We start from the raw sequence: 23,390 nt of genomic DNA, 5'->3' as shown, positions 1-23,390 counted from the left end.
TGTCTTGGGCCTAAATACACTCTTTCAGTGTTAGAAACCAGATGTGAATCAAGGTCAATAATCTGTGGGGACTAGAGGTATTTTTATTCTATGAACAGAATGAAGGCAAACAGCAGGCTCAATGGTGCCCCCACATTAATGGCATCCAATTATTCATCCCAACCAGCATCTTCCAAGACCTGGGACTCTCCCCACACCTGCTCTTTGTTCACAAGGCTGAACAAAGTACCCTTGGATTCACTGCACAGACTGACTCCCTTTTACAAGAATGATGACCAAGGACTAATTTTCAACACTTGAGATATTTTGTAGCTTTTCAAAATACTTCTCTGCATGAAGAATGTGCTGTCCCAGGGCACTGATGTTCACAACTCATGTTTCCATCCATGGGCAAAACATGTTCAAGACCAATGTAGGGAAAAGGAAAGGGTGAGAAATAGTACAAAATGCTAAGGTGTGTATTATAGGCTCATTTATCAGAATCCTTATTGGACTGTTACAAGAAAAATCGAGATCTATTGTCAAATAGGTCTGGGACACAATGTGTCAAAACATTCCTCAGAACATATGTTAGGGCATGTAGCCTCAGAAGATGAGAGCATCAGTGTTATTTCCACTATGATTACTTCTTTCAAACATAGTTTATAAGTTAGGTGGAGAGAGAAATTCCAATAATGCCCATACAAATATATGCTGTTTTTTTTTTTAAATTTAACTTAGCTTTAGTGCTTTTTTTTTAAATTAAAAAAAAATCTTTTTTAAAAATACTTAGACCCACCATGGAAACTGAAAAGCTATAAAGGAGGCTTTCTCGCCGCCAATGTATTGATTTACTCAAATGTAATGAATAATTCAGAATTTAAAAAATGACTACTGATCATTTTAAATTAGAAATACTAAAATTTAACCTCAGCATTGGAATGTTACCAAAACATATAAGAAATGAGCTTTTAAAATTTACAAGGGTGCACAACTGCAATAAAAAAAAAAAAATCTCCTTAGAGCTTTTAAAATAAAATTTGTATAAAATAAATTTTCCCTAACTTCCATTACCTAGGTCACTATTCCAAAGATGCTTTCTATCTTGAACCAACAAGTATAGATCGCAAACACACGGACCTACAGCAGCTCAGGTAAATAATCCACATGGACACCAGAATGGACAGGCAAAAGGTAAAAACTACCCCAAACCGCACGTGCTCACCAACTCGAAGCACTCTTCGACCCCACGAGGCTGCAGGGCCCTCGGGGCAGGACAGGCGGGGGCGCGGGCCCCGCGCTGCGCCCCCGGCCAGTCGCGCGGCCGGCGCCCCCCCTCGGCCCTGGACGCTGCGCCCTCTCCCCGCAGCTGTGCGTGCTCACCGCATGGTGTAGAGCAGCGTGCCGTCGTCCTCCAGCCTCAGCAGCTTGTTGGGTGTGGTCATGTTGTGGGCGATGGACTTTTTCCCGTTGTGGAAGAACGTGTCTGGGGTCCAGATTTTGCTGGCAAGAAGATTGTTGAGAGGGAGGCGCTGCATGGGCCCTTTGAACCGAAGCCTTTCATCTTTCCAGCTTTGTCGGAAAAACACGTCTATGGTGTATTCCTAATGCAAAGGAAGGCAACCGGTGATGTGTCAGTAGCGAAGGCCCTCAGGGGAGGTGGTTCGGGGCCTACTGAGAACGGTGGGGGCGGGGCCGTGCCCTGAGACCTACCATTTCCGTGTCGGAGACCGGGCCGAAGCTGGTGACGTAGATGTCCGTCCTCACCTGCGTGATTCGCTCTGAAACACAGACACAGGTTCCTGCCTGGGCTGGAGCTCACATGGGACCACCCATCACAGCGTCTGCACGTCCTCAGTCTAGGAACCGGTTTCACTCTTGGCAATCACGGGGCTTTGATAATGTGTTTGTTGAATTTGGAAAACTTGACAAACACCAAATGAAGCCCAACTGCTCGGAACTATAGCAGGAAATAAAATGCCCATCGTGTAAGGAAAGGGTGTTGGCTCTCATTGTACTTCTTGCCCCGTGAGAATCTGTCCTCAACAGATGGGAAAGGGGTCCTGGGTTTTAGTTTCCTCCTCCCTAAACCTGAACAATACTCCCAACCTCACAGTGCGATACCCGCTCTCCACAATCTCCGGCTTTTGAAAGGGTTAGGCAGTTTTGATGAGGGGATAAGATCTGAAGGAATGTCTAGTCAAAACTGCAGCACTGGGTGGTCTCTGGGGAAAGGCCGTATGAGAAGGTGTCCACAGTGTGGCTTGGGACAGGACCGCTTGAGAAGACCCATCTTACCTTATGTTGCATTTTGAATTGTTAGAAATTTCTACCATGACAGACTATTATATCAGTTACAATTATTAAATTTATAAAGCAATCCAAGTAGCTAATAATATTGGGGGGAAAGTGTGTGTTCCCTGGGCATCACCCAGGCCCTGTACCCCCTGTGGTCATGAATGGGGACCATTCACAGTATACTACAGTTCACTATAAATAATGCCACACCATTGGTAGCATTGTTGAGTCACAGCTGGGGGGCTTGGGGGGGGAGGGGGACTTTTTTCTCTGGACATCTCGTTGCGTGGTAATCATATATGTGCATGGTGTGTAGTTAAGTGTGTGTAGGTGTTAGTATGATGCTGTGTGCTTTCGGTGCCCACTGAGATTCTAGCCCCAGCAGGCAGCTCCTTTGGCTCTCTGTGGTGTTCTCAGGATCCTGCCCCAGAGAAATGTGCCACATGCTGAGTGGATGAGAGAATATTGTATAGCAACAACTCGTTGGATCTCTATATGCTTTGATCCTTGTGGATGTGTTCAAAGGGACAGGGGCTGCTAGACATAAGAGGCCCAGGGGCATAACTCGGAGGGTGGAGTAAGACAGTGTCAAAGAGGCTTTGTGGACTTTTCTTGCCAAGAAGGTAGAGAATGGCAATTCATGCTTTAAGTGAATCTCCCTGTTAAAAATGCAATAATGGAAAAGAACTTTTTCCTCTAGGAATGTAGTTGCTAGAGGGTCTCTGACTTACCTAATGGAACAAGTTCAAATGCACCACAACTAAATCAGCTAGAGCCAAGGGCACTGCACATGCCTGGAAACAGCACATGAGTCTCCGCACAAAATTAAGCTGTTCTAATTGTGCCCTGAAAGCGCATTTTGCTATCCACTTATTTTTATCAACTTCCAGGGGTTAAAGTAAATACAATGATTATGGTCCTAGTGAAAAAGTTAAACATAATATATAAAGATGTAAAGAGCAATTGCATTAAACAGTGGATTTGTGAAAAGGATTTGCATCAATACAAGAGTAGGCAGTTGATTATGCATTATTTCTTAACATAAGGTAATCTTGGCTTTAGTAACACCTAAGAACTGGTTCCTCCCTAAGCAAAGCAGAATGGATAGATTTTCTGAGGAAAAGGGAGTTTGCAGAGAGACCACATCCCCCAGCTTTTTGTACCTGGGAAATGACAATAAAGGATGCAGGAGCCTTTGCAAAACCATCAGTTCAAACTCCTGGTAAGGAACTCTTGAATGAATTGTCTGAATCACAGCAGTGTGAGCTTGGGACTGAGTTTAAGCATGCACTTAGTGGGCTGTAGCTAAGGAGAACCTACTCACCTCCAAGGCCAGGCCGCAGTCTATTGTCATAGCCATCCAAAAGCCCATCTAAGATCCTGGTAAATATTGTGATGTTGTCATTGGTCTCATCTTTTACTGAACTGGTTGGCATCTGTGAAAAGCTTTTAAACAGAGAAACAAGAAATCAAACTTGCATTAAGTATTTTTTACAAATTCTTCTCAAAATATAGAAACCAGAAAATGCTATGGTGACTTGTCTTGCAGAGAGGGCACCTGAAAACCGTCTCCTCTACTAATCTAGGCTATTGTTTTTCATAGACAAGCCTTAATTCTTGAATTTCCAGAGTGTGCTGGCTCTGGGCTGGTCATCCATCAACCTAACATGATGCTGAAAATCCATCTTTCCCTGATTCTGAGGCACAGTTTATATTAAGATTATAGCCATTTTAAAAACATTAGCCACTACACATAGACTAGCAGAACCTCATCCACTCCTCGGGGAGTTCAGAAGTTTGGTTTAAACACAGAAAAACTGAGTCTTCATATTGTTAATGAATCACCTGTAATGAGCAGTGGGGTGTGGAGAGGATGTTCAAAAGTGACGCACTTTGAGAGACTGGTAGGCCCAAATTTCACTGCATCCCTAATTGGGAGCATTTGTGCCATGAGCAGTATGCCAGAGTTAAGAGCACATGGAGACAGAAACAATCAAGTTTGTGACATGTCTCTGGGCTTCCTCACTCATCAGCACTGCTTGTTGCTGGCACATTCAGCTCCAGCCAAGGCACATGACCCAGGGGCCATGAATTATAAAGACCAGTCTGAAAACCCTTATTAAGATTTACTCAGCATCACCTCAGATCAGGGACTCAGGAAGCACAGTATTCTGAATGACCCAGCATGTCAGACTTACATTAAAACCCCAAGAAGAGTAGGCTGAACCTTCCAAGAAAAACCAAGAACAGTCCTGGTTTGTCCAATTCAGTGCAGTTATCCAGGCCCCAAAACTTTGTGTAGATGATCTGCAGCAGCTGGAAATGAGAAACTGCCCTGAGCAGATGGGGGCAAGCTGAGGGAGTTATTTTGGGGGAAAGAAAGTCCTAAGTCTAGAAGATGGTAATACACCTCAAGAACATGGATCCCACCACAGGTTTCTAGAGCTGCTTTCAAATGTTGCAAAAAGCAAGATGTTTGGAATTACCAAGAACTCAACCTACACATACGGCTTGGCTTCAAGTAGAACTCATGCAGCTGAAAACCAGCTGTGAGTCCCAAGAAGTTAGCACCCCGGGCACTTGGGAGAAGAACAGGAGATCCCTGGAATTTCCCTAACGTGCCTCCTATGGTACCTCAGCTCTACTAATGGCAATTTCTTTTCCATAAATTGTCTGAAATGAGGGTGAGACCGCCCATCAGCGGTTGGATGCTGAGGGCAGAATCGATGTATGCTTGCCTCACCCAGTTCTTGAAACTCAGTCATTTGTATTGATTGCATCTAAACAGATCAATTCTTTACTGCTCTAAAGCTATTCCCTTTTGAATGAGAGAGGATAAAGTTCTTTTGATCTAATTTTCACATCATCATTAAGCATATAGTTGAAACTCTTAACAAGCTAAAATTCAGTCCTGTTCGTATGCAGCCCACAGACACAATTTTTTTACTCTGTGACATAGTGTTTGAAAATATTAAATTCCCTTTTCTCTGACATCCACTGTAGTTCGACACTTTAGAATGATGAAGCACTCAGCCTCACAGACCTAATACCAGGACAAAAGGCCTTAACACTGTCCCCGGGATTTGTGAGAGAAAGAAAACAGTGACATTTTGTACTTGCCCAGTTGAGTAAACTGCTCAAACTAAATCTGGCCTCACTGTCCACTTCTTATGGTATTCATAACTCTTATCAAAAAGTTTGGTTATTTAATTCTAGGCTATGTCTAAGTGCAGACACTTGGGGGGGCTTCACTGGCTCTTTAACTTAGGGGAGAGCATGCACACTAGCAGAAAAAGCATATCACTTCCTTGTGTAATCTAAAAAAGACAAATTTGCAGAAATAGAAAGTAGAATGGCAGTTAGCAGGGGTTAGGCGTGGGGGATTCTGGGGATGTTGGTCAAAGAGTACAAACTTTTAACTAGAAGATGAATTAAGTTCTGGAGATCTAATGCACAGTATAGTGATTACAGTTAATAGTATTGTATTATAAACTTCAAAATTGCTAAAAGATCCAATCTTAAATGTCTTCACCATGAAAAAGAAATGATAATTTTTAAAAATTTATTCATTAGACAGAGAGAGAGAGGGTACAAGCAGGGGGAGCGGCAGGCAGAAGGAGAGGGAGAAACAGGCTCCCCACCGAGCAGGGAGCCCGACACGGGGCTCGATCCCAGGACCCTGGGATCATGACCTGAGCCGAAGGCAGATGCTTAACCGACTGAGCCACCCAGGTGTCCTAGAAGAAATGATAATTATGTGAAATGATAGAGGTGTTAGCTAAGGCTACAGTGGTAATCACATTGTAATATATAAATGTATCAAATCAACACATCATATAATCAATTATATCTCAATTTTTTATTTAAAAAATAAAAATATCACTATGGATCAGAAAAAGAGAAAAGAAAAAGAATATCAATGTTTCAAGTATATTTTTCTAAGCTGTTTATTATCTGTTGTGAAGTGTTCTTAAGTTACATTTGATCTGAACAGCCCAGCCCTGGCTGTTAGGAGACAAACCTTGACTACATCACTGACCATCCAAGATGTTCCAGACACTGTGTACTTGTAGGGGTCATCTCCATGACCACTGCTTCCCTTGGCCCTCTGGTGTTCCTTCTGCTTCACCACAGTTTCAAAGAAACACCAGCCCATCTGCCTCTGAATCCTACTTCACAAATACCCAAATCATTGCCAATAGCAATGCAATGAATGCAAGGCTTAAGAATTCCAAATCTCACCTTCCATTTATTGATCAATTTCAATATCTGCCCTATCTTGTAATTATTTGTGGGCCTATTTACAATAGAGGCCATGGCTGGAGATTTGCTATGACTTCTCTGTACTTACAGAAGTTAGGACCTAGGAGGTAGGAAACAAATTCTAAGAGAATCTCTGAAAATGCTTGTCAGGTCAGGAGTTGAAGTTTTCTCTCAGGAACAACTGGGAAGCCCTCTGAGGTCACAGATCATCCTCAAAAATGGTTAATTTGCAGTCCCTTCCTGTCTCACAGAATGCATGTGATATGCCTGCACATAGGAGAATCTCACAGCTGTTTGGCAAACTTACTTGTGCCTCTCTCAAGGTGCATAATCTTTAAGGACTACTTCTAAGGTACAGAGTAACTTCAGTTTGCTTTGTTCCATTGTGGTTAGTTGAAACCACTTGAAAAATAATACAAAAACACTGGGCTATGCCTTCAGTGAGCAATAATGCACAGTTACATCTATGAGGCCTCCCTCCAGACGGAAACACAAGATGCCCTCATCTCTTTGAACGCTCACTCCATTTAGGTTCAGAAGGTAGGCTCGAGCTGGCCGACATTCCAATTCAGTTTTTCTTAAATGTATTGACTTTAACCAAGGAGCTCTGCTGATCCTTAGGTTAACTGTGAGTACACAGTTGCTTCAAGGATAAGCTAAAGGCTCAGCTCTCTGGGGGAGTGGATTTTTGTGAGCTGAGACCAGATCCCCATTATTATTGACCATAGCCTTGGACATACTAGAAATATTTGAAAAGTTTGGTGGCTGACCCTTCAGTATTAATCCTAATTAACTAGGTTCTCCTAAAATATGAACTGTTTCCTTATATTTAGTGCATTTTGTCTACAAAAACATGTCACATCTAGTTCATGTGAATAGTTCCAACACTGCCAGATTACTGATGCTCTAGAAAGGGGATCATAAAGGAAATGTAGGGGGTGCCTGGGTGGCTCAGTCACTTAAACATCTGCCTGCAGCTCAGGTCATGATCTCAGGGTCCTGGGATCAAGCCCCACATCAGGCTCCCTGCTTAGTGGGGAGTCTGCTTCTCCCTCTGCCCCTCTCACCGCTCGTGCTCTCTATCTCAAATAAATAAAATCTTTTAAAAATAAAATAAAGGAAATGTAGAACGAACCATTCTTCTTAAAACATTCTGAGATTTCCTTGCTCAAATATTGGTCCATACAAAAGACACAAGGACTTGATCACTAAACTTAAACTCTTTTACAATGATTTTAGTTTGAAAAATAAGGAAATAAGGCCACGGAGCCCCATATTCTAAGCTGAGAAAGGAAGGCAGTGGCTGTGAAATGCCCAGGGACACGGGTGGGCAGTAGGGCAGCAGAGTGAAGCTCAGAGGTATGGAAGGGCTTCTCAAAAAGCTGTCAATGGCACTCCATCAGACTTGAAGTTCTAGGTCATTCAGGGACTTCTGATGAGGTGCAATGGGGAATGAGAAGCTCAAGAAATTTGGTCTACTAATGGATTTAACAGAGTGTTTAAGAAAAATAAATATGAATGTCTTCAGAAAGGGTAAACTGTTGCAACTGTGTAAATTCCCCCTGCCCCCCCCCACCCCGTTGTCTTATATCTGGCTTTTTCAAGGCATTTGATTCTGGACTCCTACGTTAACTCTTTCTGATTTTCAACCTAGAGACTTGGTTTTGATTGATTCAGGAGAAATAAGGACCAGTATTTTTTTAAGGTCCCCAAGTGATCTTCATGTGCAGCCATGGTGGCTCTAGGCCTACCTAGATTACCAATGAAAAGGCTGCTCTGTTAGCCAACTGCCAGAGTGACTCTAAATGCATCAGAGAGCTTCTCTCCCCCATTATGTCTTTAAGAGGCTATGTACTTGGGCTCAGTGCTTATTCCAACAGCTCAGCTCAACAGCGTATTTTGGATGTCAACCACATATGTATCTGGTATTGTGGTGAGTACTGGGTATGTGAAGATGACAAAGATAGTATCCCCAACCTGTATGACACAGCTGTGTTCTAAAAGAATCAGTCATATTCACAGAGTATTTCAATAGAACATGGTAAGTATGGGGATCTATGTGATACACAAGACATTCTAGGAACCCAAAGGAAAAAGAGCTCTGTCCAGAGCTAGCAGAAAAGAGAACCGACCTGAGCTTTCAAGCATGAGAATTGAGTCTCAAGCCAAAGAAGGGGATGTTGAAGGGGTTGTGAGCAGTGGCCTTGGGAAAGAAAACAATGATGCCTGTAGAAGTTAAGAAAGAACCTTGGTGAGTGAAATAATGCATGTCAGTGGAGAGATAGCACACATTAAACCATAAAGGACTTCACATGCCATATGCTGTACTCCTAGGGTCAGTCCTGAAGGTAGTGGGAACTTCAAAGCATTTAAACAGGGTGCACTTTCTTTTCTTGTGGCCCTTGGGCACTTTGTGGATGATGGACTTGGCAGGGGCAAGGCCAGAGGTATAGAGGCCAGTTACTCAGACCACAGAAGTGGTGACAGAGATGGGGATGGATGGAGCCATCAGCAAGGTTTCTGAGGGGGGACACAGGGAGAGGTCTGAATACAGCAGGATAGGGAATCCCAAGCAAGCTATCACCCGAATTAGCCAGTTACCATACAAAGTTAACCCTGCAGTAGAATCCATGCATTACTCGAAAGGGGAGTTATATTATTAGTTCAATGTCAGAGTAAGTTTCTTTTTGAGGAACTGTGAAGGATTTTACTCCAACATAACTTTATCTACTTATCTATCAGCATTATAATTTCTAATGATAATAATGATAGTAATAAGAATATGCTGCGGATTCCAGCTTTAAAGGTACTTCATTTTATCAGGTGATACCTGAGGGTGTCTTATTTTGGCACTTAAAAGAATACAAGTTCAACAGTTATGTCATCATTTCTGGGGTTTAGAAAAATCTGTTGAGAACTGTACTACAAATGTTGCTACTGAAGGCGAGGCGTGATGCATTTCTTGGTGATATTATCTCTGTTTATGTTGACAGCCATTTTTGATTTACATAAAATGGGATCAATAATGGCAATGAACTTACTTTGGGAACTGAACTAGATTGCTTTTAAGTGGCAGCTTCTCTGTCTTCTTAAATTGCATTTCTGCATTCTTTCCCCAGTATTTAATTACTTCTGAGAAATAGATCTTCAGGTTATTTGCTTGTCACTTTCAGCTCATTAAATAAGTACCTCTAAGTGGCACCATTTTGTGATGTTTTCCCGAAATTTCCATTGCACACCACTTTAACCATTTCAAAAACTATGTAAAAGAAAATAACAAACATGGTAGACACTAGCTAGCAATGAAAGGCAATTCCAAGTTTTCAAATAAGAGTCGTCCCCTCTTGTGGTGGAAACAGGGACTTGAAACGTGTCTCATGTGGACAAAGTCATGGCCATGAAACAGTATGCCAGAACTCTTAGATTGCTCCCACTGCCATGGGCCTCATTCCCCAGCCCTGCCTGTCAGCTCCCTGCATAGTGCTCCAGCTTACCCCTGCTTGCACCTTTCATGTAGTCTCTACTCTTATCCCTATCACTGCAGCGCAGCTCAGAATCCTACAGCCTACAAGGTAAAACACAGGTCTCCCATCTAGCAGGCCACACCCCCTTCATCTAACCCTACCCACATTTCCCTAGACTCTCCCCAACCACACTTGATGCCCCATATGTGTGATTATGCTGCACACAAACCATCCTGGTGTTTATCTCACATAGTTTTCTCTCCCTCCTTAATCATTCCCATCAGTAATTACATCTGCTGTAACACAGCAGGTCTTTAAAACATCTCTCATTCACCTTATATTCCCTTCCAGATATTTTTCCATTCTTTGCCTCTCTTCTCAAAACTCGCTGAAGAGTTGTCTACACTAGAAACCTCTGCTGCCTCTCCTCTGTTCTCCTGGACTCACTCCAGTCTGGCTTTCACTGCCTGCATCCCAAAGGAGCCTCTCTTCTGGAGGTTACTGAACACTGCCAAATCTGACGATCGAGTCTCAGTCCTCATCTGACCATGTCTCCCTTCTTACAACAGTTCCTCCGCCTGGCCTCAGGATGCTACCCTATCTTCACTGGCCTCCTCCTCTTGCTTGCCCTCACCCCCTTATCTTCCTAAACTTAGACAGGGCACAGTCCAGGGACCTTTATTTAGTTCACAATCAATCCTAATTGATCTCATCCAATCTAATGGCTTATAGATGAAAGACTTGAAATTCATGTTTCCAGGCCCAGGCTTTTTCTGACCTCTGGACTTCTATGTCCAAGAGCCTGTCTGGACCCTTGGATATCTAACAGGGCTTAACATGTCCGTAACTGCACTCAGGATTTTTGTGAAAACTTTTTCTCCTGCTGTCTTCTCCAACTCAATGATAGGCAACTGAACCCGTCATGTTCTTAGGTCAAATACCTAGGGGCAGGGGGTGTCATCCTTGACTCCTTTCTTTCATGTCGATATCAACCCATCAACAAATCCTGCTGTCCGAAATCATCCCTCCCCTGAGTCGCTGCATTGTCCTCTCAACTGCCTTCACTGCTCCTTCCTTTACTAACCACCCCCGCCCCAGATTCTATTCTATCCTCCACGCCGCAGCCAGAGCAACCTTTAAACTTTAAGTCACATTATTGTCATATCTCAATTGGATCATACTTCACTCCTACTTAAAACCACTCAAAGACCCTCTTTGACCTACAAAATAACAGCCAACTGCTCTTCCTGGTACTACCTAGCATGGCCTACAAGGTCTTTCACTATCTGATCCTCTCCCCTCCCCACTGCCTCTCTGATTATGCCTCCTCCCTATCTTCCCCTTCCTTACACTGCTCTTGTTGTCCCCTCCATGCCATGCATGTCAGTGCATTTGCTGTTCCTCTCACCTGTTCAACCTTCTCCACATAGCAGTGCTCATGTCCTCACTTCCCTCAGATGTTTGCTAAGGCATCTGTCTCCAGCACATTCACTGTCTCTTACTCTGAATGTTTCTTCATAACAATTGTGTCCCAACTGACATGTATTTGTTCACTGCAAAGGAGAATGCACCCTCCTTGCAGGCAGGCTCTACTCTGCCCACTGCAGGATCTCAGCACCTAGAACAGTGCCTGGCACACTGATGCAGCAGCACGGCGACGTCCTCTGTGATACTCACACCCTAATCCCAGTCTGTGACTGTGGGTGTGCTACTTTAAATGGCAAGGGAGACTCTGCAGACATGATTAAGGTTATTGACTTTGCCGTGCTCTGGCCCTGGGCCCAGCACCGTGCTTGCCCTGTTGGTCTAGTAAACCTTGGGTGCCTCCTGGTCACAACATCTGAAAAGATAGCTAGCCTACACTTAGCGCCCCCTCCCTACCTGGCCTTAATTCAGAATTTAGCATACATTCAGCAACGTATCCTCCACATCAGCCCTGTGACGTGGGATCCATTATTAACTCCACTTTGAGATTAGGAAACTGAGTCGCAGGCAGGTTTAGAAATTCTTCTGTAGCCACACAGCAAGTGTGCAGCAACAGGGATCAGAGCAGCCTGACTGCGCTCTGTCAAAGTGATACCTGGCGCTATCCCTATACACTTGACAGGGGTCCTAAAACAGGAACCAATTCGATTGTACAGCGATGGCCCAATTTTTTTGTTTGTTAAAACTGAAAATGATCTGGTCCTGGATTTAATTTATTTTTAGGTTTGCTTTTTGATCTTGAAATGAATTGTTAAATAAATACAAATAAAATAGAGTTTTCAATGAACCGCTAAGCTTGTTTCCTAGCATATCTTTCTTTTCCTCACATGATCACTTCTCTATAATATTTTATTTCATAGGACATATTTTGTGTTTGATTTTATTCAAGCAGTGGTAGACACACTATCTTTAGAATGGTGTTATCCGAGTTCTAGATTAGGACGTTCTTTTGTTTCCGATGTATAGATTTCCACCCCCATTCTTTCCCTTTAGACTGCACCTGACATATCAGGACATTCTGGAGAAGGCCCTACAATGGAGAACACTGACCCAGGCCCTGACCCCCGATACAGATCCTGATTCTCCCGCTTTCCATGAAATTTAGACACAATTCCCTATGCTCTTCAGCCTGAACTCTTTTCATCTACAAAAGGAGTTTTTTTGTAGTAGAAAATTAAATAGTACATTTTTTGAAATGGCCTTCTAGAAATTGAGATATACCCACATAAATACTGTTAATTACTGTTGCTACCAACAGAGTTCTATAAGATTTCTTTTCACTTTTGATTCTAATATTTTCCTCTGAAATTTCACACCAATTAAAATATGTATGTTATGCAATTGCACCTTTGTAAAAATCCAAAAGCCCACATTCTCCTTCTCCCCTTGAACCAAGCCAGTGACTCATCTTGGAGCTGATCGCCAGACCGGGTCGGCTGGGTCGGTGCTGGCCGACTGTCCTTCTAAGCTTTGCTTAGCTCACTGCCTGTTGGCATGATGAACATGCTAAAAGTTTCCTCTCTAAAGCATATAATTTGGAAGTATTTTTTTTTCGGTACCTTAAAAAAATGTTGGGTATTACCCTGTAGCAAGGTCCTAGTCACCTAAAATTTTTGCTATATGGGAGAACTACCTTTCTGATCTCTGGCCATCCCTGGGGCCTCCACTTAGATGTCCCACCACCTGCAGGTGTCCTAACTGCTTAGGTGATGCTTCCATGTGTTTTTATAATTGTTACAATGACCGTTTGTCCTGGGCCTCATGAACCTGCAGCTACAGTGCAGGAAGAACTTGCCATCTGGGGATTCACAAGAGAGAACTTGCCATTTAAAAAGACACTGTGAGTACTTGAATGATTCAGAGAGAACGTACTTTCTGCTCCAGTTAAAAGAAAAGAACCGTCCTTGAGAGAGTGTATGAGAAAGCTCTCTTCATGAAACCAAAGGTCCAGGTTAGCATACTCATATAGACAGATAAAGAATAACTTTATCTGTTCGTGTTCATAAGTTACTTCTACAAGAATCTGCTTTTAATTGCTAATTATAAAACATGGTTTCTAAAGTATATTTGAATAGTAGCTCCCATGTAATAAAATGTTAATGCAGTTTTTCTTTTCCAATAGATAAACCCTTAAAATATATTTAATACAAATAAATGAATGGAAACAGATTTTACCTTATTATTAAGTTGATAATCCTCAAATTTATCTTATAATTATCACTGGTCAGTCAAGTCCAATGAAGTGTGATTTTTCAAATGATAATAAATTAATTCCAGTTTAAATTTAATATTATGTATTTGAACATTACATTGATTCAAGTATCATTTCTGTGCTACTTTTTCGATACCGTGTACTTCTGATTACTGGTTTTGTTAAAATAATTATAATGCTTCAAATAATACCACATCTCTAAACGTGACATAGCATAAGGCTGACAGTCAAATAAGGCCTCTGTCCCATTATATGTTTGACTCATGCTCTGTTATATAACTTAAAACCAATAAAAGAATTATAAAGGCTATTGAAAATGAGCTGCTGGTGACTCTGATCAAATCGGGAGAAGCAAAAGAAATAATACTCGTATATTTTCAAAGCAATTTCACATTAATTATCTTATATAGTCACCAAATATATTTTACTTACCACATTTATAAATTTTCTGATTGCCAAATCCACATACTTGTCACAAACACTGACTATATGCACAAAAGCTCACATTTGCCTCTTTCCTTTTGCTCCCTGACTGGTCTTCTGTAACCCTCTTTACCCTCCACCAGTTGTCTGGTTTCTTTCATACATTTGCAGGAGTCAGTATTTCTCTTGTCCCGAAATGTTCAAATTTAGGGCCTTGCATGCATCCCCTTTCATCTTTCTCTGAAACCCAATCAAACAAATTCTTTCTTTAGGGGGAAATGACAGAGCTTACCACCACTCTTTCCCCCCCCTAATCTCAGAACAGAAAACTCTCTCTACCCCAATGCAGAGAATGCCTTCCAGAATTACGTTCCCCTCCTCTATAGATTGCTCTGACTCAGACCTGCCCAGCAAGCTCTGGGCAGCAATCACTAAGGAGTGCTAAGTAAGAAATCCTAGCAGTTCCTGGCTGGCTTAGCTCTCCCTCCCTCTTACCTTTCCAGACTGTAAGACTGGGCTAATGGTGCTTAGCTCCTAAGGTTCCTCCTAGGATTTACCTAAAACAGATAACATAGCAATACGTGCTCCATATTGCAATAGCTATTATTTTGTCAAGATTTTAAGCCAAATGAGTGTGATGAAAGTTTCTTTGCAATTTAACAAAGTCACTTAGAGTAATAAGCAAGTGAGAGGAAACTTGTATAAGAAGGCTCCTTGTATAAGAAGGAAAATCAATAGAAACTTGTGCTCCCAGATGTTAAAATGGCTTTTGCGGCTGGCCAGACTTTTTGAAACCTACCTTTCCACTTTGCTAGAGACCCTACTTCACTGAATGCCAACTGGACACACAGGGTCATGAGTTAAAAGCACTCAGGGAACCTGATGTAAAGTCCACTTACAGGAATATCTTCTAATAGAAATGGTCTCAAATATTTAAAACAGTTAAAGCCAAATATGTTCGTTATAGGAAAATTTATAACAGCATAATCAGAAAGAATGTAAACACCCCAAATTAGAGAAGTAGCAGATGATGAAGCATTCATGCACTGTAATAATATTCATCCATTTTTAAATCATATATTTTAAAGAAACTGTAATAACAAAAAAAGCATGAAAAAAGCACAGTATGAAACTGAAGGTGCAATATGATCCCAAATGTATAAAAATATGCATAGAAGCAAATGGAAGAAGACACCAAAATATAAAAGATGATTGTTTCTGTGTGGTGGAATTAAGGACATTTTCTTTTTTTATGTGATATTCTGTGTCTCCCAGATTTTCTGCAGTTAGTAGGCATTGTTTTAGGATGGACTGTTGAGCATATATCTAAAATTCAAAACTTCTCCCACAGCTAATTCTCTAGGGAGGTTGAAGGGTCTTATACCACTTGTTCAGTGTTAGCTTCTGGAAAATAACAATTATGTCTCTGTTTTGAAGTTGACCTCAGAAAGCCACCAAATTAAATAAGAAATAAGGCATAGCTGCATCTAATGGCTAACCTCCATATATGCACATTACTTCATATTTCAGACTTGCAGCCACCAGGGAGTGTAGAAACTTCATGCCTACAGAATGCAAATTCATGATAATGTATTCGACCAAAATCTTAAAAAGAAAATGTTTCCAATCCTAGCATATTCCTCACCTCTGAAATATTGCTAAATAGATGCAGTATGTCAGTAAACATACTAACTACCTAATGTATTAACTTGGAAATCTGAATACTGTGTATGAGTTCAGTTACAAAGTTTTCATTCAGGGGAACACCAGGAACATCACAGTTTATAGGATTTTACAGCTGGGAGAGACTTTGGAAAGGAAAAGTTTCATTGAACAGATAAGGAAATTGAAGGCAGAATAGGAGAGATGTCAAGTCAAGATGATCAGCAAAGCAAGAATAACAACGAATGCCCTGTCCCAAGGGAGTACTCTGGCTGAAAGGGCTGCAGCACAGGCATGTCCTGTGCTTGTCAGCATGCATGTGCTGCCCCCCTCACAGTGCTGAGGGCTGGGCATGTCCCTGGCTGACCTGGATTACAGTCCCAGTGTGGGCATTTACCAGCCATGGCACCTGGGGATGGTCACAGCCTCTCTCTTCTGTAGAGACCTGGAAAGATCAGAAGAGCAGAAAATGTCCACAGGACAGAGAATGTCATGTATTTGGGAGGGTCCTCCTTACTGGCCAGAGAGAAGGGGTCTCTGGGGGGTAGGAGAGCCACTGTGTGCTCAAGATCCGTCCATGATTTACGTGAGTGTGGAGTACACTACAGAACTTTAGAACTGATTTTTACAGAACAAGTGGTTGGCAACTTTTGCCATGAAATTTAATTTCTTAATTATACTCCATCAACTTCAAGTTATAATCCTTTTGATTAACCAGAACAATTTTAGGGAGGAGAGGAGGAACATCAGTACCTATAAGAACATTTGCCTGGAATGTTGGTTATCCCTAGTTTGATGAAAACAAAACAAAACAAAAAAGGATCATAATCAGTACGCCAATACTAAAGGTCAGTGTGAAAGAGCTTAAAGGAAATCGATAATGCCTGATGCCCAAGTGTGTCTTGCAGATCTTCAGATATGTGTAGTTCCTAGTATCTGCACCTGCATTCAGGTGGCCGCTGTTCAAGGCCTTTGGCTCAGGCCAGGACCACTGCAAGTCCTTGTTAATGCCACATAGTATGGATTTGGCTTTCAAGGCAATTCCTTTGCATAATGGAACCAAGGAGGGCAACCAAAACATTGAACAGTCTTGTCTAACAATCAGTAAGTGTCCTTCATGCATGTGAACTCAGGAATCTTGCTTTAACCTGAGTAGGAGAGAAGACAGCTGACTCTGAAACCACCTCTGCTTCCATTTCTGAAAACATAATCTGCCTCTTTCCTCTGACTCACTTCAGAGACCCCACACGTGGCACAGCCCTGCTCAAAATGAGAGCGTGGGGTAGGGCAAGGACTCTATTTATTTACAACAAATGGAAGGGCAGGGGAATGCAAAGATGCAAGTGAGGGCTTGCTGATGTACTAGTCAACAAAGTTTCTTAAAGGCACTTGTGCACCAAACCCATAAAATAAAAGCATAAATGGTAACTCACCCAAAGTGACTGGCTAAGTTCATGGAAATACAAAAGAGAAGGAGGTTTTTTATCATGATAAAGCTAGAAAACATTCCATTGTCCATTCCCAATGAGAATAATAGTTGAAGCAGATGAATCTGTAAGAATAACTGTTCCTTTCTCCAACTTGATCTTGAAGCTGAAAGGTACACAAAGGGGGAAAACATATAACATGAATGTTTTTGTGTCACAGTTCCTGAAATCAAATCATACGGCCAGCATGCACAATTTACAAAGAAAGGAACCTGGCCGTCCTTCCCCAGCACAGCTCCACATGGGCTTGTTAGCTATGTCAACTGGGCAGTAAGTTGGGGCATGAAAAGGAGTTACAATATGGCTCAATTTCCACTTTTACTCAGAGTGCAGACTCATTCTAATATTTTTTACACGTTTCAAATACTATGTTTTACTTTTCAGCATATTACCAAATGACCCATTACTCCTATTATTAGAATAAATGTTTGAAGTTATCTGATTAACTGTTTTTTGCATCTGTCAAATCCACAAGTGGAATCATTTTACCTTTCTGAAATATTTGCCACGCGTTCAAAGCCAGCAAGCTAGTCCTTGTTCTGCAAGGTGCTGAGAGAAAGTATGTGGAAAGAAGGGAAAAAAGGCACATTTAAGAAACAAATCTACAGGATCACGATAATATAAGAACTGCTTATAAGAGAGGGTTGCCACTTTCTCAGCATTCTGTCCCCATAACTAAATAACTTAATAATCACTGCATTTGGGGAAGTCTCTCATCTCTGTGCTGGGCCCTAATTAATGCATTTGAAGTCCAGGCAGGCACAGTCCCTGGGCTCTGCAACTAACCTTAGCTAAGGCACATATTTCTCAATATGCGCATAACGCAAATAGGTGCACACGACAGAGGAACACCGCGTGCTCACAAGGAACATTTTCCCAAGGAGACCCCAGGCAAACTCCGGAATTGGGAAACATACAACAGGTACTTCCACCTCAGAGGCTAAAGCCCTTATGTCAAGAAGGGCAGGGTGCCATGCGGTGGTCGCCTGGGCGCGTCCTGGGGCTTGTCGCCTGACCCGGGCCGTACTCCGGGCGGCGAGCACTCGGCGCTGCATGCGGGAAGCCGAGGCGGCGCCTCCTGCTGCCCTCAGCCCTCAGCCAGGACCCCCAAAGAGAGGCTCCGCTCCCACCGCCCCCTGACCACAAAGCGGGGGCTTGCGGGCACAGGTGGGCGCGGGGGCGGCATTGCGGAGCCGCAGCCTGGCCAACCTGGCGCCGGCGGCCGGGCAGCGTCGGCCTCCCACCCTGTCCGCAGCAGCGCGCCCAGCGTCTCCCGCTCGCCGACCCTTCCCCTCTCGCTTCTGGCCCTCTCACACCTCCACTGCTCCAGCCTCAGGTCTGAGCCTCCTCCGCGAGGAGCGCGCTGTGCAGCGGCGGCTCCGAGACCCCCGGCCTCGAGCAGCCCGCCCAACCCACCCGCGACACCCCCGCGGAGTCCGCGCCCACCCCGCAAGCAGCGCCGGGACACCGCGCGCCTCAGAGCCCCGGGGCTGGCGGGGCCCTCCAGGTGGGCGATTTCGCCTCTCCGGCTCCAGGGACGGCGGCGGCGGGCGTCCCCACACCCCAAGTCCTACCAGCGGGCCCGCGCGCGGTGAGCCCCGGTGCCCCGTCCGGCCGGGCTGTACCGCTCAGGCCCGCCCCAGCCCTCCAGCGTTGGCTTTGCCCCCGCAGTCACCGGGGGAAAGTTTGCGCTCCCGGCCGCCCGCGGCGCCCCGCCTGCTCTCCACCTCCCCTCCCCGGCCATGCAGTTCGCGGCTCCAGAGCCCCGAGGGGAGGGGTGTGCGCCGCGCTGGGGCCGCCCTTCCTCTCACCGTCGCCCGCATCTTCTTACCCCACTGCCAGGGAAGCGAGCCGTCGGCGAGGGTGCATCGTCCTCCTCCTCCTCCGCCTGCTCTCGCCCGGCTGGCAGGCGCGGAAGGCCGGTGCGGCGTCACCGCCCCATGCTGCCAGCGCGAACTTGCCCAGTTCTCCCCGGCCGAGCGGATCCGCCGCCCCGCGCTCCCGCCGCCGCCCTGCGGCTCCGCTCTGCGCCGCGCCCGAGGCCGCGCGCTGCCCCGCTGCAGATCCCCCCGCGCCCCCAGTGCACTCGCGCGCTCGCTCTCACCTCTCCTGAGCGCCACATGTCGTCTCTGGGTTTGAGGAACGTTCTTCTGCAGAGGCGCTCCGGTAGAGGCCGCCAGACTCTCACCAAATGCGCCCTCCGGCCGGCTCAGCAGAGGGGGAGGGCTCAGGGCCCGCGCTTGGCCTGGTTTGGGATAGGCCATATATCTGAAGTTTCTTGAAGGCCCTCAGGAGCATATTTGGAGCCTCCTGTAATAACCACTGGTTTCCTTTTTTTACAGCAAAGGTGGAGGGGGACTGTCAGCAAAGCGGTAGCCAGAGGCCGTCGCTCCGAGTTTTTCTCTTTAGGTCCAAATCTGAGTACCTCCCTAACCTGGTGTTCCTCCTCAGTCCTCACACTCCTTCATGCCCTCATCTCCTATTCTCTTAAGGAAGAAACTCCTTTACGAGGCTTTTTTTTTTTAACTGTAATTCATTGCTACGGGAGGGAAAGAGCAAAACTGGATTAGATTAGAATTAAACCCTTACCTAATCGCAATATACACTGTTTTTTGTTTTTGTTTTTGTTTTCTTCTGTAGTGTTATTTATTGACAAGAAACGGTGTGTCGATAGCAAGGGCATGTGGGTCTGAAGACCTGAGAGCAGCTCCGGGGTTAAGCGGGCGGAAGCTCCCCCAAGGAGCGCTCCTGGGACCAGGACATGGGTGCCCTGCACTGCCGCTGGTACCCATGCACACGTAGGTTTCAGGACTGGGATTGTGGGGTTATGTCTGTCTCTGTCTCGGTGGTGCAGATCCTGAGAGGCGGCACTAACGACAACCGTAAGGAAATAGGGTCCCCTTCAAGCAGCACAAACAAGATGGATGCAAAAGCAAGCACAGACCTTAATTTTCCAGATTGCAGCATCTTGTTTCCTCAGAAGGTGGATGCCTCTTGACTATGAAAACATCCGAGAGAAAATGATCAAGATTTAAAGTTAAACCACCAAGAAAATGATGACTTATACTATCGTTCCACAGCTTTTGTGACACTGCATTGTTAATAGTCACTTTTAACAGAATAATTGTGAGAAAAGGCAAATCTCTAACTCTGCTCCGGAAAGGATCTTTAATCTTTCAGGGTGTGAAGTTACTTTATTCTTCAGTTGTGCCTAATACCATGTATTTCAAATCTAAGTTACCTGCTGGTACTTTTGCACATTTCAAAAATTCTGGGATTCTTCAAAAATGGGTAATTGTAAATATGTTTCTGAATAGGGCATAAAAAATGTATGAGTATCACAAATATACAGGAGGTGTTACTCTGGATATACATTTAGCCACAGTATTAAATAATTCTGATTTTAGTGGTTCTGATGAAATATAAATTAGATAAGATGTTCATCTGAAAGGCATTTCTTTCTTTTTTTTTTTAAAGATTTTATTTATTTGACAGAGAGAGAGAGAGAGCACAAGCAGGGGAGTGGCAGGCAGAGGCAGAGGGAGAAGCAGGCTCCCCGCAGAGCAGGGGGAGCCTGATGTGGGACTCGATCCCAGGACCCTGGGATCATGACCTGAGCTGAAGGCAGTCGCTTAACCAACTGAGCCACCCAGGTGCCCGTGGCATTTCTGATTCTAAACTGGTTAACTTAAACACATACATTTCTTCATTTTCTAATTTTTCAAAAGACCAATCACTGAGATAGGCTTGTTGACAGTCAAAATCATTAAATTAAAAACAATCAGAATCAACTTAATATAATTTTCAGCTTTTAGGTGTTAGAATTCTAGATTTAGATATACCAGTGACAGCTACTTTTCTTTCAGGATTAAACAGCATAAGGCAAATGAAAGAGTTCAAATAACTAGTGAATTTAAAGCTTTCTGAATTTAAAAATTTCTGAATAACTTTGTTTATTCAGAAATTTTTGCAAAAAAAGAAAATGTGGACAAGTCAGAGATTACTTTTGGATTACTGAGAGGTATGGACATTAAATCTCCACAATAATACCTTATTAAATCTCCACAATAATACCTGTCAGGGTATCATTGACAAATAATGAAATATCCACTGTAAGTGAATTTATGTTCTTTTGATGAATTAATTTTAAACTTCCATGTTTTGGGTACGTTTTCTATCAATTTAATTTCAGTGCATATTATTGAACATACGGAAATTATCTTAAATAAAATCTAATCTTTAAAATTGTATTTAAGCATATGGCTTAGATACTTACCTCCTCCATGTGATGAAATGATAACCCAGTCTTTCTTCTTAATTTTTATGAACATATAACAGAGCCTTAGGTTAGGTGGGCCTGAGGGGATAGTGAAATAGTGACATATCAAAATTATATAGAAACTCATACTTAGAAGAATATTTATTATCATTTTAATAGTGTTTGTTTTGATATAGAATTCAGTGTTTGCCCTGAGAAATAACAGTCTATCAGCTGAATTCCCATTTGTTCCATTAGCATTTTCCCTTTTATTGAATGACATAAAGCAAAATAGTTACAGTTCTGGAAAGCAGTAGAGGGCACCCCAGTTCCACATAACCTCGGGGTTAACCAGTCTCAATAAGAATTTAGTTTCCAGTGTGAGAGACTAAAATAGCTGAACTTGGGGAAACTGGGCAATGGGTGGACCACTTGCCCCAATAACACCCACTCTGTACCACCCAAAACAGAGACCAAGAAGGGAGGCTCTGTTTATGTGGGTAGGTGTAGTAGAAATGGCTAAAACCCAGAACCAGTGTCACTATGAGGAAGCAGAACTTGACAAGTTGAGTGGAGGATGTCCTAAACCAAGAGCCTACTTGTATAGAATAAGGCAATTTTGTGGGACTGTAGGTAATTTTGTATTTATGAAGAATCAGGGTAAAAAAAGCAAAAGGTAAGATGAAGCAGATATACAAGGGCCAGGTACAAGAAGACAGGAAATGTGGAGAAGGAATTAACTTCCTCCTGCAAACAAGAAGGAGCTACTGAATAGATTTGTTGGTCAGGGGAAAGACATGATTCTAGAAGAGATTCACGCTGGCAACTGTATAGAGAAAGAGTGTTGGGAGGAAGCAAATCCAGGCTAAAAGCAGGTAAGAACATTGCAGTGCCAGTCCATGGCAGGAATTTAATAAATGTTTGAGTTATTTCATTAATGGAATAATAAACCGATTGATTCTCAGGTATTCATAGCAGATTTTTAAGTGTTTTGCCCAAACAGAAACAGAAGAGTCTTGATTGTTAGTCATGTCTGACTAGAAGAAGAAGGAAAATTCCGAGGGAGAGATGGCACTTGATCTGGACTCTGAAAAAGTATTTGGACAGAAAATATCATAAAAAGCAAAAGAAAGAGTAGGAACAAGGGTAGAAGGTACAGGGTGCGCTATGTAATAAACGATCCATTCATAGAAAGCACACTCTGTATTTTTAATTCATCATTTATTTTATTTTTATTTATTTATTTATTTATTTATTTATTTATCTTTAAATATGGAACACTTCATGAATTTGTGTGTCATCGTTGGGTAGGGGCCATGCTAATCTTCTCTGTACCATTCCAATTTTAGTATATGTGTTGCCGAATCGAGCAGTCACCTTATTTAAATTAGAACTCTCATGGAAGGCTACATATAGACTATGACCATGTCTTAATTAGCCAGTACTGTTTTAAAATAAACCAGAGACAACAATTAAAAACCAGGTTTCACATAAATAAATGAATAAGTAAGCAAAGGAATGAGTAGGTAAATACTCTAGATTTCTGGCTTTTCTTAAAAGAGAAAAAAATTGAAAGTAGATTTAGCAATAATGAGCATACATTCCCATCCTCTCACCCTACCCCGCTCCACTTATATTGGGAATGGGCTTCTTAGAACAGTGTAGTCTATTTATTTTTACACTTAGCCTGACCCCTTCACTTATATTACTTGGCAAATGGAAGCAACTGAGGTTTTTAAAAAGATTTACAATTTTTTATTCTGATTTCATTTTTCCCTGTATTACTGGCTTGTTAGTTATATCTACTTTATTTTGTTTTTACTAGTTGTTCAAGAGTTTAAAATGGATACCTTTAAAGT

The 23,390-nt window shown here is 43.0% G+C and overlaps 1 protein-coding gene and 1 pseudogene across 5 annotated transcripts in view; both read right to left on the bottom strand.

The window, feature by feature from the left end:
* The window catches only part of GABRA5 (gamma-aminobutyric acid type A receptor subunit alpha5), a 95,746-nt gene extending 75,988 nt beyond the window's left edge, over positions 1-19,758 (bottom strand). The window contains exons 1-6 of one of the 5 annotated variants that reach the window (XM_032395385.1): positions 19,378-19,758; positions 17,763-17,822; positions 17,220-17,379; positions 3,602-3,723; positions 1,693-1,760; positions 1,363-1,583 (exon numbers count right to left, since the gene is read on the bottom strand). In XM_032395385.1, the coding sequence (XP_032251276.1) occupies positions 1,363-1,583; positions 1,693-1,760; positions 3,602-3,723; positions 17,220-17,379; positions 17,763-17,822; positions 19,378-19,537 (791 nt within the window). In that variant the 5' untranslated portion in view covers positions 19,538-19,758. Of the gene's footprint in view, positions 1-1,362; positions 1,584-1,692; positions 1,761-3,601; positions 3,724-17,219; positions 17,380-17,762; positions 17,823-18,589; positions 18,648-18,847; positions 19,055-19,084; positions 19,314-19,377 lie in introns of those variants that run through there. The other 4 variants (XM_032395388.1, XM_032395386.1, XM_032395387.1 and 1 more) reach the window with 4 other exon arrangements.
* A 3,039-nt stretch (positions 19,759-22,797) lies between these two features.
* LOC116626259 lies at positions 22,798-22,908 on the bottom strand (annotated as a pseudogene).
* Between the last annotated feature and the right edge of the window lie 482 nt (positions 22,909-23,390).

This window comes from Phoca vitulina, unplaced genomic scaffold (genome assembly GCF_004348235.1).
Source record: "Phoca vitulina isolate PV1807 unplaced genomic scaffold, GSC_HSeal_1.0 scaffold84, whole genome shotgun sequence".
In the NCBI taxonomy this organism is placed as follows: Eukaryota; Metazoa; Chordata; class Mammalia; order Carnivora; family Phocidae; genus Phoca; species Phoca vitulina.
The sequence above is the reverse complement of the archived record's forward strand: the minus strand, read 5'-3'. Positions and strand labels throughout refer to the sequence as shown.